The sequence below is a fragment of the Neltuma alba genome, unplaced genomic scaffold, assembly GCF_004799145.2.
Source record: "Neltuma alba isolate B1F8T4 unplaced genomic scaffold, ASM479914v2 tig00013242_pilon, whole genome shotgun sequence".
In the NCBI taxonomy this organism is placed as follows: Eukaryota; Viridiplantae; Streptophyta; class Magnoliopsida; order Fabales; family Fabaceae; genus Neltuma; species Neltuma alba.
Genome location: NW_021637538.1, coordinates 85,584 through 99,653, shown reverse-complemented (window position 1 = coordinate 99,653; position 14,070 = coordinate 85,584). Strand labels below are relative to the sequence as shown.

Below are 14,070 nucleotides of genomic sequence, written 5' to 3'. Positions count from 1 at the left end.
CAAAGAAGGAACAGTGAAAAAGGTGGTGTGTTTGAACTTTTGAATTGAAATGTGACGAGTAGTGATAGGTGAAACAGAAGTGTTAAGCGGAGTGATGTTTCCTGAAGGAGAGACAGAGACCAGATTCCATGGCCATTACTCACCAATCAAAAAGTGAAGTGTTTTTTTTTTGGGGGAATGGTGAAGTGAAATGGAACAGTGAAAGACAGTGAATTAAGAAGACAAGAAAATAAACCTTGGGTACTCCCAATGACATTTTTTTGTTGTTGTCGGGCACTAAATTACCCACTTACTTTGGTATTTACTTGTTCCCTATTCAGCCAAATTGTTGGGTTGACCTGACCCTTACAAGAATACATGTTTTTGTACAATGTGATATTCTCAGAGAAGTGAATAAAGTTCCTTTTCAGTGAGTAATTTTGCCTGTGTCATTTGAAAGGGATGCATGAGATGAAAGGCTTTTATTATGATGACATTATGATAAGCAAAATCTCATATTTTAAGTCTGTTTCCAACTAGCACGCACCTGACACACACACACACACACATATTTTCTGCTTTTTCTTGGATATATGTTTTCCCCCCTTTTTCTTGGACTCAACGAGCACCTGATATTAATGAGAAAGCATCTATTTTGTGAAATCTGTATTTGCTGATGACATGTGAACGCAAGAGTTTCCTTATTTTCTAATGCTTTTATATTAAATAGTCTCTTGTCTGAGAGTGAAATTATGAAATGACGCATTTTTAAGATAAAAAACAAAACCTCATCCATTCACTGATTGGTGATAAAAATACAAGCTCTCACTTAAATAAAAATATGATTAAATGACAAAAAAAATCACAAAAAGAAGGGTTCAAAACTCAAAAGTAAGGATTGATGCTGATGACGTGGGGCTCCAGTAATCAGAATGAAAGAAGAAAGAGGGGCAAGATATTTGTAGGGAAGGAGTGAAAGTTGTTGATAGGACGTTTCTCTTTATCGTCTCCTCCGCACCCGCACGTTACTGTTTCCTTCCTTTTTATTACGTCATCTCTGTTCTCTTGTCAGCGTCTCATTGGTCTTTCATTCACCTGTTCTGTTCTCCCTCATCATCTTTCCTGATTGGGCCTCAAAACGGGCCATATCTGATGCCCAACTGAAAATGGGCCTACTTAGGTTGGCCCATCTATTCACCGAAATCCCCTTAAGCCCACTTCACATACAATCTCAACTTTCATAGCCAGTGATAACCGGAAGTGAATATGAAAACCCTTGCCAGAATTCATGTAAATTAAAAGGGAAAAATATAAAAGTTCAAACTTTGGTTCATGTTATACCAGAAATACACAGGTTATTCTTTTGAGCCAACACCACACACTGGTTATTCATACATTGAATAAAGATTTAGCAACTAGACTTTCACAATAACAAGAGTCCAGACCAGAATCAACCATCACTGAACAGAAATTTGCTTCACATCCTTGCTAGTCTTCTCAGTTCTGGGGATAGTAACAGTGAGCACACCATCCTTCAACTCAGCCTTAACTTCGTCAGCCTTGGCATCATCAGGAAGGACCAGGCTTGTGTTGTAGTAGCCATAGCTACTTGAAGACCAGTACTCATCATCTTCCTCCTCTTGATTCTGTTCCCTGTGCTCTCCCCTTATGGTCAGAACCCCGTCATCAATGGTGATCTTCACATCCTCTTTGGGAATCCCTGGCATCTCGTACCTCAGCTTGTAGTGATCGTCCTTCTCCCTCACACGACCACTCACTGACCATGGTGTTATGTTCATGTTATCGAATAACCTGTTGATGTTCTCTGTCGCTTGCATCAGTGCATTCCCTAGCCCTGAAGGGAAGAACTCTGTCACAAGATCATGAAAATGTTGTGAGTTTATGATCTTTTATCGAGTTAATCAGATTTTAGTAGTGTAAGTATGAAGAAAAGAGTAGGTACCAGTAAGGGCAGGGGGGAAGTCTCTGTCATCGTTCCTCCATGGCCATCTTCTTCGTTGTCTCCTAGGAAACAACCTCGACTTCTTACCTTCAGACACAGTAACCTCAGAGCTTTTATCAGATTTCCCCTTCTCAGTCGAAAAGCTTCTCGGTAGCAGCTGCTGTGCAGAACCAATTGGCCTCGTTTCCACTAAGGGAGAAGAAGAAGCCAAAGCAGAAGCAGAGCCAACCCTTTGCTGCAATTGTTTCAGAGCTAAACGAGCTAAAGCCATTTGAGGTGTTGAAATTATAGACTTCTTAATTCAAACGGAAGACCTTGGAGGTTGAAAGGAGCGGTTTGCTGTTGATTATGATGCGGATAATGGTGCGATGAACTGAGACAACTTAAATAAAGAAGGGGTTGGCGTTGGATGCTTTGAGAAGTCTCCAAGAGGTTCTAGGATTTAAAGGAGAAGGCATATGAGAAGGTAAAGCTTCATGGAATTTCAGAATAGCATTGGCGAATGGAGACTTCTTGTTGCTTCTCAGGCAATTATGTGACGATCACACAAGAGTGTTCCAGAGGGTACTACACTTACTGAATTTACTTATAGTTTAGTTTTCAAAAAATTAATTGCTTAATGAGATACCGTTGGAAACTAAAATTTAATGATAAAACTTGTAATATATCAAGTGTTTTCCCCATGCATAATTTAAGCACAATACAAATAATTGCAAAAATTTACAAATTGCCACGTGAATTTCTAAAAAATAAACCCTCCACATATTTACTATGTATGAAGATCTTATGATTATTCTGCAAATCAAGATAAAATTTTTCACATATTTTATATTCACGTAATACTAAGATTTTCACTATTATGCACCATCTATATCTCATTTAAATAATTTAAATTATATTTTATTTTTTAGTTTTATTCTTTTAAGAAATTATTTTAATCTGTGCAAGATCTAAAATGAAAATAATATCTTAACTATCAATTTTTCAAGAAACAATTTATTAAAAAATCATTGGTTAAAAATTTCTATCTAGACACTTGAAATTATATTTGAAAGTAGAGATTTTAACACCACGATGAGCTGATGAGCGCCGAAACCACACGTACTAGCCCAATTTGATCGTTTACCCCTAGGAATTATTAAATTGTTGATACTTTTAAAAACTAGATTTATAATTACGAAAATACTTGCAATAATTGCAGCCAAGTGGGTCAGCACACTTATAATGTGGCATTGAGTGAAGTGAGGTGGCCGAGAATCAGTGAAGTTGGAAGAAGCTTTGGAGAGCAACTGTAACACTAATCCGCTGGCGTGAAAAAGAAGGCTTTTTCACCCCCTCAATCAAAACTGGCTCCTTCATGCACTAAAGATGGCCAATCAGCATCACTTAAAAGAGACAAAGTTGCAGCATAGAGAAAATTAGTGCCTCATCACTAGCAGATAACATGGGGCAGATAAAATTACAATTGATGTACAAAATGCAGTGAGCTCAATCTTCCCCTTCCTAACACAGGAGCAAGAACTAAAATTATTTCAAGGATTTTAAATCCAACATCACTCGTGTTTCAGTCATATAGGCCCTCCTGTTCCCAAATGTCCACTAGAAAATCTACCATTTCCTGTCAATATTGACAAGCAACAAGCCATCAGATAACCAAACTCATCTTAATCTGCAAGAATCCAGAAGTAGATGCTTACGGGAAGAGGGATAGGCTGAGGGAATGGTTTGCTGCTTCCAAGTAAACTTTCATATGTCGCATTCCAACTGCAAAGCCATATGCCAAGGCACAGACAATAAGTGCTGACAATATACAAGAAACGTATTTCATAAATATTGACAGGGGGAAAAAGCAAGGCTCATTAGCCACAGATTCTATCCTATTTACCACACTTGAATCATGTTACGTATTCCTAATGCGCAAAGATTTTGGTAAGCCAGCAGTGGAGTGGTGCTGACATTTCAAAAATATGCTATGTAACCAAGACAGCAATTGGATAGTTATATATCGAGGCTTCCAGTTTACACAAGTCATTTCTCTCAGGAATATAACTCTTTGAAGTTATCTGATCATTCAGCAAAACAGCCCGTAAAAGAAAGGTGGCTTCTTTCATTTATTTTAATTTTTTAACAAACAAATTAGTATAACCTCAAAGTTCCCTGTTATAAACTTAGTACAAACGTCTTAAAGACAAGAAGGAATTATCATAAAACTCATTTATGCATGGATTTATAGAAAAGAAAAAACTACTACTACATTTGACTTCTATTAAACTGTTATGGGAGAACATTCCAATGCAACTTTAAACTTGATTCGCTCTCACTTTCTAAGCATCAGTGATCAAAGCACGAACCAACGTGAGTTGATATATCAAGTCACCACTCCAGTTCCCAAAACACGGGTTCAAAAATTAAGGGAAAAAAAGCGTCAAATTAGTCCAACAGCCCAAATTACCTCAGTTTGGGTTCTCGCAGCTGCTGTGATTGAATTTGAGGCTTCTTGTTTCCTACCCACTGTTGACGAGTCTGATTCCAGAGAATGAGACCTGCAACCACAGGTTCCAAGTGATTTTTTTCTTTTTCTTTCTTTGCCTTATTGAATTCTACAAGTGACCTTGCAAGTTAAATTGCTAATCATTCAGCCACCAACCTTATTAACAAAATTTCATGGGATTAAAACACAAACAGCTAACCCGAGATAAATTGAAAGAATAAAAATATAGCCAAAAAACCTAGCCAGCAACCTAGAAGCCTTGGGAAAAAAACAAATAACTGAACTATTCAATCCAAGAAAAAATTATTTTATTAAAAATACATCAGCGTGTCATGTATGAATTAAGACACCAAGACACCTGGATAAAGTTAGAACAAAACAAAAATCTAAATTTAAATCACGAGGCCATTCAACCTACTTTTAATAGCTTTGTCTACAGCCAAAAGCATTTATATCCAAAAACAAAAAGAGAGGGGAAAAAAACAAGAAAAGAAAAGAAAAAGGAGAAGGAAAAAAAAAAATGCAAATACACATGTTCGCATGCACAAAGTAGCAAAGGCAACCATCCTTCGTTATCTCAGTCTTGTGAGAAAAGAAGTCAATAAACGCACAGAAGCAAAGGATGCTTAATGCCTAATGTCCTTGAAAAACATGAGCAATAAGAAGATACCATGATTTACAAATTCAGTGGGATTGCATGTTTTGCTAGAACCACCATGAGGATCTGGGGCTTGGTTTGTTACACTGGTTGATGAGATGCTTCCCTGTGATTGTACAGCACTATTGTCCATATCATGCGTGCTGGTGGTCCAGAAATCGTCAGATGTGCTAGGTTTCTTCACAGCCTTGCTTTGTTTTGAAAATTCTTTTGGTTCCAGTGTAATTAGTGTGGGCTTCTATAGCAACCAACACAACCACTGCTCTGTTACAATCACATTAAATTCTGTTATGAATCACAATATTAAATGATTTTCTCAAAAAAGCTACCATATATTTAGACACCACAATCTAATAACCAACCAATAATTTGGTTTACACACACATCAATTGAACGTGTTAGGAAGCCGAATTATGCAGAGTCTACAACAGCTTTCTCAACTCATGAATATGTTCCCCTTCACATCTATGTTCCTACTCTGGTCCTTAAGCATTGAAGCCAAGCACTCAGGCGAATATCGCATCCTGTGGAACTACTATTTGACCAGAATGATCGTCAACAACTTCAAAAAGACAACTAATTAGACATAGCCAGCAAACTCTTTGTTTCAACCAGATTGATCACACATATAAACAGTAAACTTACTAGACCCAAAGATAGCAACGAAATACCATCATGCTGTCCATCATCCTGGTTTGAGTATTCTAAACCATTCAAATGATTTAAAACCTGAGATGATGGCCAAATTTATCCAACACACACACACATATCCAGAACTCCATCATGGTTGGAGGCTTGGAGCTGATGATGAGCTGGATGCCAGACTTTTGTCAATTTTTTAACTGGTCCGATACACCCAACAACTTGTAATGTAAAATAGAGCAAGATGTCCAACCAGTTAGGAAGCATAGACAGTGACATGGACCCATGGATACAGAACAAAATGTAAAATATCTTATATAATTCTAAGTGTCCCGTGGTGTCTAATAACTGTGTTCTGCAAGGGCGTCGGACACAAATAAACCCTTCTATGAAGTGCCCATGCTTCTTAGCCAGCCAGCAATCAGGTCTACCTCTGACCTAAGTTAAATTCATCTTATTTCCAAAACTTAAAGTTTGGCCATGGGAGAAAAAATATTCCAAAACTAAACGGGGGGCATGTGGATCGTTAATCCATCCTGATTAATCTTTCATCATTTCAAGAGAGGCATACAAGTTCATATAATTAGGAAGTTATCCCACTATAATTAAAACCAACAATAAAAATAGGCTTAACCCTTTCATTTACGATTGAAATCAGAAAACATACCCCATGCATGCAATGTCTGAAATACCCAAGAGCCTGATCAGATCTGCCACAAGGACTTTGCAAGGAATCGAAGAGGACGAAAATCGATTCCAGGAAGAAAAATCAGAAAGCAATGCTGAAAGCCCAGAAATTTGAACGACGAAACGGAACGCAACAAAAGCAGATGGTGAATATTCGAAGAAACAAAACCAAACAAACAAAACGAAAGAGGCAATTAGATTTATGGCTAAAACGAATAAAGAGCGTACCTTGGAGATTTGATTCCCGAAATCGATAGCGTCCCTTCTGATGCACAAGACACCGACGGGACGGCGACTCGGATTCCTCTTCTTCCTCAAGTTCGTTCCGAGCACAAGAATACCAAAAGAGAATGGCGGATTGTGCAGTGAGTATTTATTTATAATGAATAAATCATTATTATTATTATTATTATTATTTTGCTAATTAATTCACTGGTATCAACATAAACAGTTAAATGTATTAAATTTATCACAAAGATTAAAGTAATTTCTAATATTACTTTTATTAACTACATTAAATTTCAAAATCATATTAATTTATATTCTTCTACTAATGTTATTAATTATAGGTATATATAGAAAAAAAATTTAATGCTGATTGAAACAAATTATAAAGTCTTTGAGAAAAGGACTAAAAAATTTTTGTCCTAAGAAGTGTCTTATGATATGAATTAGAGGGATTATTATTATTATTATTATTATTATTATTATTATTATTATTATTATTATTATTATTAATCCATGTATGGTGGAATATATCTAGTGGGTAATCATGTTTGAACACGAAGACAAATTAGGTGGTGAAGATGAAACTTCCATTTATGTTTACTTAGCCGAACCCCACACGTCGCTCATTGTTCAGCCTTTTTTTTGAAAAAAGGGGGGGATGTAATTATTATCTAAAATAAATGGAAATTTAATGGCTAAATTTATTTGTCAGTCAGCCTTAAATATTTTCATTTTTTATCCATAAAGATGTGAAATTAAACATTTTTCTGGTGAGCGGAGGTTCCAACTTTGACTATCATTTGATGTGATTGGATAGTACCACTGAAGATTGAAATAGTTGAATAGTTAAAAAAATGAAATAGAAAATTATCCATAAATCAGATCAAACTCAACCAAAATAATTCAGTTTCATTTGTTTTATTTGCGCAAAAGGGGTCTGATTTCCCAAATCACATCACCTAATGCTTTAATTATTCGACCACAAACACATCACAACTTGGCAATTGCTTTCATTTAATACTTTCTTTCCTCATTTAGTTCCATTATATTACCTTCCGCTCTTAATTATAAAAGCTACTCGACTGATTTAAAAAGATTAAAAAATAAGTTAAATTAGTTATTTGTCATAAATAGGTGATGCATTTTCTATATATCTTTACTAATCAAGTGTATTGACTATAACTATTATTATTAGAAGAACTAATTTGAAATAAATACATAAAAATGAGAGATAAAATAGATTAAAATATTATATTTAAGATCAAAATAAAAATCAAATAAGATTTTATATTATGAGTAAAGGAGGCAGTATAAGAAGAAAGTAGCACCTAACGCGTAAGTCCTGACATCCTCTCTCTCTCTCTAACTTAATAGTTAATAGGAGTACATATGGGCGTGGAGTAAACGGGGGAATAAGACAAGTCTAATTGGTTAAGAAAAAGAATTTAATTAAGTAAAATTTATTCAAGGGCCCGATATGGAACCAAAAGGGCTGAGGGAGCGTCTTTCAGCGTCGGAAAGAAAGTGCACCGACGTGAATTTGAAGTAATTGTTTGTGATGCTAGCAATAGTATACTTAATATAAAATTTATTTAATTAATTTGATTAGATTAAAATATTAGATAAACTAATTAATTATAAGAAATATGACACGTTTTTTTTAAAACACAATAATCATCTTTTTTAATACTTTATCTTTCTTTTCTACTTAATTATTGTTGAGGGAGATTCATAAATTTGTGAAAAATTGATAGATATGAGAAATAGGTCTTATATTTAATATTAGAATCATGATAGGATTATTTAAAAGTAATTTTTTAATCATAATTTATTAAATACAAAGTAAGTGTGCTAGAAGAATTGATTATCAATTATATGAACATACTTATAGGCACTTACTCCAAACAAACTCCATTCATATTGAGGGGAAAGGATTGGGTTTTCAGATCCTATCCTATTTTCTACCCTTTTATTTATGATTTTTGAGACTTTAAGAGTCAGGGAAGTTAAGATTCCAAACCTTTAAGTTTTTAACAGTTGATTTGCATTTAAATGAATTAATGAGGCCATAATAAGTGTTTAATCCATTTAGATTTATCTAATTCTGTGTTCTGAATTATTTACTTTGTGTAAGAAAGTGTTAGGATATGATTAAATTTGAGTTTAATAACTAGATTATTTTTATCCGAGACAGAATAGATGATTAGTCAAGTTAATTCGTTGGTTAAAGTTGAGAAAACTGGAGCTTTTCAGAAATTAGAGGTTTTAGATGTTAATTGGTGTTTAGAACGGATTCGTAGGGCTGTGTAGTGATTGAATTTGGATTTGTTAATGATAAATGAATATTAGAAATTACAAAACATAGATTAAATATTTAAAATTCACATAAAATGCAAAATTTTCATTAAAAGATTATTAATCCCACCTCAATTAATAAAATCATATGCTCGCAAGTTGCGAACAGACGCAGGATTTTTGATCGAAGCAATAATTTTAGCCTGGGGTTGGCGCAAAAGCATTCAAGTTTCAACCTTGCGGCACAATAGAAAAGAAATTTCACGGCTAGAGGTTATCGTTTGTTCTGAGTTTGATAGTTTGTGTGTGTTTAACAGTGGAGTTCAGGACAAGTGCTTGTTTCTTCGTCGCTTGTCGCGTTAGGCCATGGACTTTGAATCAAGCTACGATATTTCCGCCACTGCCGACTTCATCCACAGCCGCAACTTCACCAGAGTTGCTTTGCAAGTAAGACCTATTTCTTCAATTCTCCAGCTTGTTCCTGCCCGTGATAAAAGTTCAAATCTTTATATTACACTGGTAGTGATGGAAACACATGCTTGTTGCCCCAAATAACATATCACTGGGAAGAATTATTTTGAAGAACCCCCATCGTAGAGTATTGAACTGTAAAATGCTCAACTTGTTCTGCAGCTGTAATGACTTTCTTTTATTAATTTCTCAGTTTCCAGATGATCTTCTAAAAGATTCGACGAAAGTGGTGGCAGCATTAAGCCAACGTCTTCAATCACTAAGAGAAGTCGATGTCACAGGAACTGTCAATATGACAGAGGTAGCGTTGTACGTGATGGCAGACACAGCGTATGGTAGTTGCTGTGTTGATGAAGTTGCGGCATTACACATCAATGCTGATTGTGTTATTCATTATGGACAGACATGTTTTAGCCCGTAAGTACTCCTGATGATCTCTGCAAGATTTCCTTAGCTAGACAATCTGAACTTTGAATTTTGCCTTGATGTGTTAATGCTATGAATCCGGTATCTTATTTGCATAAATAATTGTTTGGGATGATAAATATTTAGGATGTTACATTTTCTGTGATATGGAAAATGCATGCCTCTCAATTTCATTGTTCCCTTTGGATCCTACTGTTTATTCCTTTTTTCCCTATTTCGCCAAAATTTTCTCAGTTTCTGAAGCAAAATTCGGTTGCATATATGCACTCTTTACGTTGCTGTGAGGATTCACATTCTATCTCTGGTGACAAAGTTCTATCTGATCTTTGCAGGACAACAACTCTACCAGCTTTCTTTGTTTTTGGGAAGGCTTCTATCAGCATACCTAACTGTGTTGAAAGTCTATCGAAATATGCTCTTTCATGTAGCAAGCCTATCATGGTATAACCAATTATCAACTATTTCTGTGATTTCATTTTTTTCCCGAAGAAAGAGTAATTGGATTTGTGATGAGTAGAAGATGAAGCATGATATTTAATAATTTAAACAGCTATCCGGCCATGTTCATTTACCATTTGGTCCAATTTCCATCTCAATTGCAGGTGCTTTTTGGTTTGGAATATGCACATTCAATACCACACATTAAAACAGCAACGTTAGAAGCATTAATGTCAAGTAGATCTGAGTTGAAACCGGAAGTTCATTTTCCTGATGTTCCGTCTTCGTCTATGTTTCCTTCAAGAGATATCAAAAACTTAAATGGGCTGGCGGAACCAGCTAATGGTTTGAACAATAATGGCAGTTCTAATGAGACTGGTGCGCCTAGGTATAGCATTGGAGGATTGACTTGGAAATTACCGGAGGGAAAACGCATGGATGACTTCTTTATCTTTTGGATTGGACATGATAATTCAGCATTTGCAAATGTTGTGCTTACATTCAATACCTGTGAAATAGGTTGGTTATTTACCCCATGTCAAAAGTCCTGCAGCTTTTCTTCATTTGTTTCTGTGGTCTTCTTTATCCAGTGCAGCCTCGAGACGTTGCACATGGGGATTAATCCTTGTGCATAACTGACCTACAATCTAACACTGTCATATCTAATCTTTTGCTAAGTATTGCAAAATCTCTGCTCATGCTGTCTATCTAGTATGTGTTAAATGTAAATCCTGATTAACTTCTCTGCTACAGATTCTTAGTAAATCATTGATTTAATTGTGATACTGGTGGCTGTAGTCAGATATGATGCAACTGAGAATCGAATGGTGACTGACTTGTCTCAGCAGAGGAGGATTCTTAAACGTAGGTAATAAAACACTGTCCTCAACTTTAATCATCTTATATTTTAAATAATACTTAGTTAATTTAGTTCTGGTGTTAACTAGTTGGATTGATGTTTTATGCAGATATTACCTAGTTGAGAGGGCTAAAGATGCAAATATCATTGGGATTTTGGTAGGAACTCTTGGTGTTGGTATGTTTTACCGTTAGAAATTTGGTCTTCCTTTCAAGGATGTTGCCAAAGTACTATTAGTTTATGAAAACTTATATTGTTGCATCCATTATTTAGGCATCATCGTCATACCACTGTAGTCATTGATAATGGAATGCAGTCTTACTCCCGCTAGCAGAGAGGCTGTTTCCAGACTCTAGGCTTTTCACTAAATTGAGTAAATTCTGAAAATGCATTTCTTGTAGTTATTGATGGAAAAAAGAAAAGAAAAGAAAGTGCATTTCTTGTTTTCATGTATTGAACTGGTACTAGTTCCTCCCGTCTTGAGTAGTTTTCCATTTATAAAATGCTTCATTTCTTTTTCCATGTTTTCATGGCTAAGCATAAATATTAACTTTTGCTTTATTAGACCGTATTCATTTTATTTTGGTTCCAAAACTTTAGTTTCTTTTGCTTTGCAACCAGTCTTCTTGTTGCCCTTACCACATGCATGTTATCTTTTATCTTTTCAATGACTAAGAACAAAAATTACGTGTTTCAAGTGTTTCTGTATAAACACTTGTGTGTTCTACCAAAAATGGGGTTTGATTTGAAACTGCTGATGCAGCTGGTTATCTTCATATGATACACCAGATGAAAGAGCTCATCACTGGGGCAGGAAAGAAGGCCTACACTATGGTCATGGGAAGACCAAACCCAGCTAAACTTGCTAACTTTCCTGAGGTAATGTTTGGTTCATTCGAGACTTCAAGCATAGCTTTTTTTATGACTGAAAATAAAGAATCTATTGTTAACAGTTTGATTTTCATCAGTGTGACGTTTTCATTTATGTCTCCTGTGCCCAAACTGCTCTACTGGATAGCAAAGAGTATCTAGCCCCAGTTATTACTCCATATGAAGCAACAATAGCTTTCAGCAGGTATCCTATCCTGTTATATCTCAAACTAACTTGTTAATCAGACTTTTTTGCCCTTTCCTGGCATCCATTCTAATCATTTCTTCGTTCCATGCAGCTTCACCTGCACCGTTTCTATTTTTTCCATTTTTTAATTCATAAATATACTAACTGGAAAATGACATTTTTCTTTCTAGGAATAGCAAGCTTCCTGTGGTTATCTTTTTGTGAACTGATTGAGACTCAAACGGTCAAACCCATTTTATGTTATTTATGCTGCTGCATTGTCAGAACTTAGTAGATTTTTATTTTAAAACATCGTATTTGCTGAGAACAAGTTCGCAGGGTCATTTCTGTTATTAAAAGGGATGGTTCTGTGCATGAGTAATAAAATACTACATTTTTTTTTTTTAAAAAAAAAAATGGAAGTATCATAATACCAAAAGGATCTTGATTTATGTAGCCAAAAATGCACTACATATACAATGAATTATCAGAATCTAGTTTCCATCTTTATTGGTATCAATGCTTGAATGTCTCACGTATGACGTGTCTTTTTTCAGAAGCTTGACAGTTGTGATTTGCTTTCCTTCTCGATTTTTATGCTAAAGTGTTTTATGTTCCCAGGGGAAGCCAGTGGACAGGATCGTACGTAATGGAATTTCGAGACCTAATAGAGTTGCCTCAAGTGGAAGCTGGAAACCAGGAAGAAGCACGGTTTTCATTCCTGCAGGTGGATATGTGGAAGATATTGATAACCATGGTATTGCCTGACTTTCTATCCCTTGTTTCTTTCTTGTAACTGAATGATAATGGAATGGTTAATGGTTCTGTCAATAATTTTCTCTCTTATAATGCTAATAACTTGTCATTAAGCAAATGTGGCCTTTGATCTACTTGTCATTGCCTGTTCTTAATTCCCAACCAAGAGTGTCTATATTCCCATTTAACTATTGATCGCTTAAAACTTCTGACCTAATCAGAAAACGCCAAGGAAGACAGAGAAGCCCTTGCTTTAGTTAATGCTACAGAGAAGGCACTGCAGTTGCGGGATAACTCTGGTTCTCTAATTAAAAGGGATGCTAAATCAGGAGCAGAGTTTTTCGCCGCGAGATCTTATCAGGGTCTGAATATTGACGATGAAAACGCTGTACCTGAGCCATATTTCATAGGAAGGAAAGGAAGGGCGTCAGGCTATGAAGACGAGAAAAGCCAACAAGAAACTTAGTTGCAGTTGTTGAGGATGAATGATGAGTATAAATGAATGTGGGGCTGACCCTGATATTCCTTCTCTTTGTCAATATGGGAAAGAGGGGCCAAACCTTGATTCTTGCTTTGTGTTGCAAGTACTGATTTTGGCTAGTGAGTTGGGTTAACTTAGTAGTTCCACACTAACATGCTTGTTGTATAATAGTTCTGGAGAATTTTGAATTTTGAATAGCAGCAAGCTTTTGTGGCTGAATTTTTTTTTTTTTTTGCCCCTAATGTTGGAGCATGATTGAAATTCCTTTTTGAGATATTTAAATGCTCTTCTTTATTCATATTGATTTTTTGTGGAGATATTTTTCTACGAGTTCCAGAATTCAAATTCAACAATAGCACTGCTGGGCCAAGTTCACTTGTTTTCGTAGTGGGTCCACTATTCCCCTTCTGTAGCCAGTTGCTGATGGAGCTTCCATTATTTCATTTACAAAGTTCAAGTTACTTGAATTTTATTGAGCCTAATGTATCACTTGTATTTGGTCATATATGAGGCGGCTCTGTAACACGGTCGTCCTAAACGACATCATATCTAATCTAATCTAACCGAGGAACTATATAAATTCTGTGTAGTATCTGTTTAACAAATCAAACTTTTAATGAGAGTTGAGTATATTGGTTC

The 14,070-nt window shown here is 35.6% G+C and overlaps 2 protein-coding genes and 1 pseudogene across 2 annotated transcripts; 1 reads left to right on the top strand and 2 right to left on the bottom strand.

Moving 5' to 3' along the window:
- Window positions 1–1,240: 1,240 nt before the first annotated feature.
- Window positions 1,241–2,374, bottom strand: LOC114735648 (26.5 kDa heat shock protein, mitochondrial-like). The gene is made up of 2 exons (XM_028923348.1): window positions 1,943–2,374; window positions 1,241–1,849 (listed from the first exon to the last, which is right to left on the bottom strand). The coding sequence occupies exons 1-2, from the start codon at window positions 2,211–2,213 to the stop codon at window positions 1,437–1,439; spliced, it is 684 nt and encodes a 227-aa protein (XP_028779181.1). The 5' UTR covers window positions 2,214–2,374; the 3' UTR covers window positions 1,241–1,436.
- An 860-nt stretch (window positions 2,375–3,234) lies between these two features.
- Window positions 3,235–6,778, bottom strand: LOC114735612 (uncharacterized; annotated as a pseudogene).
- Window positions 6,779–9,172: 2,394 nt separating this feature from the next.
- On the top strand, window positions 9,173–13,729 carry LOC114735611 (2-(3-amino-3-carboxypropyl)histidine synthase subunit 2-like). The gene is given in 11 exon segments (XM_028923308.1): window positions 9,173–9,390; window positions 9,608–9,831; window positions 10,173–10,281; window positions 10,443–10,797; window positions 11,077–11,146; window positions 11,247–11,314; window positions 11,901–12,016; window positions 12,106–12,212; window positions 12,816–12,916; window positions 12,919–12,951; window positions 13,172–13,729. Coding segments are annotated over 11 exon segments (1,509 nt in total). The 5' UTR covers window positions 9,173–9,309; the 3' UTR covers window positions 13,417–13,729.
- The last annotated feature ends 341 nt before the right edge of the window (window positions 13,730–14,070 follow it).

Excerpts from the sequence above, each read along its gene's own strand:
- LOC114735648 (XM_028923348.1), bottom strand. The coding sequence starts at position 2,213 with ATGGCTTTAGCTCGTTTAGCTCTGAAACAATTGCAGCAAAGGGTTGGC. Across the intron at positions 1,850-1,942 it reads CTTCCCCCCTGCCCTTACTG|AGTTCTTCCCTTCAGGGCTA; the intron begins GTACCTACTCTT and ends ATCTTGTGACAG.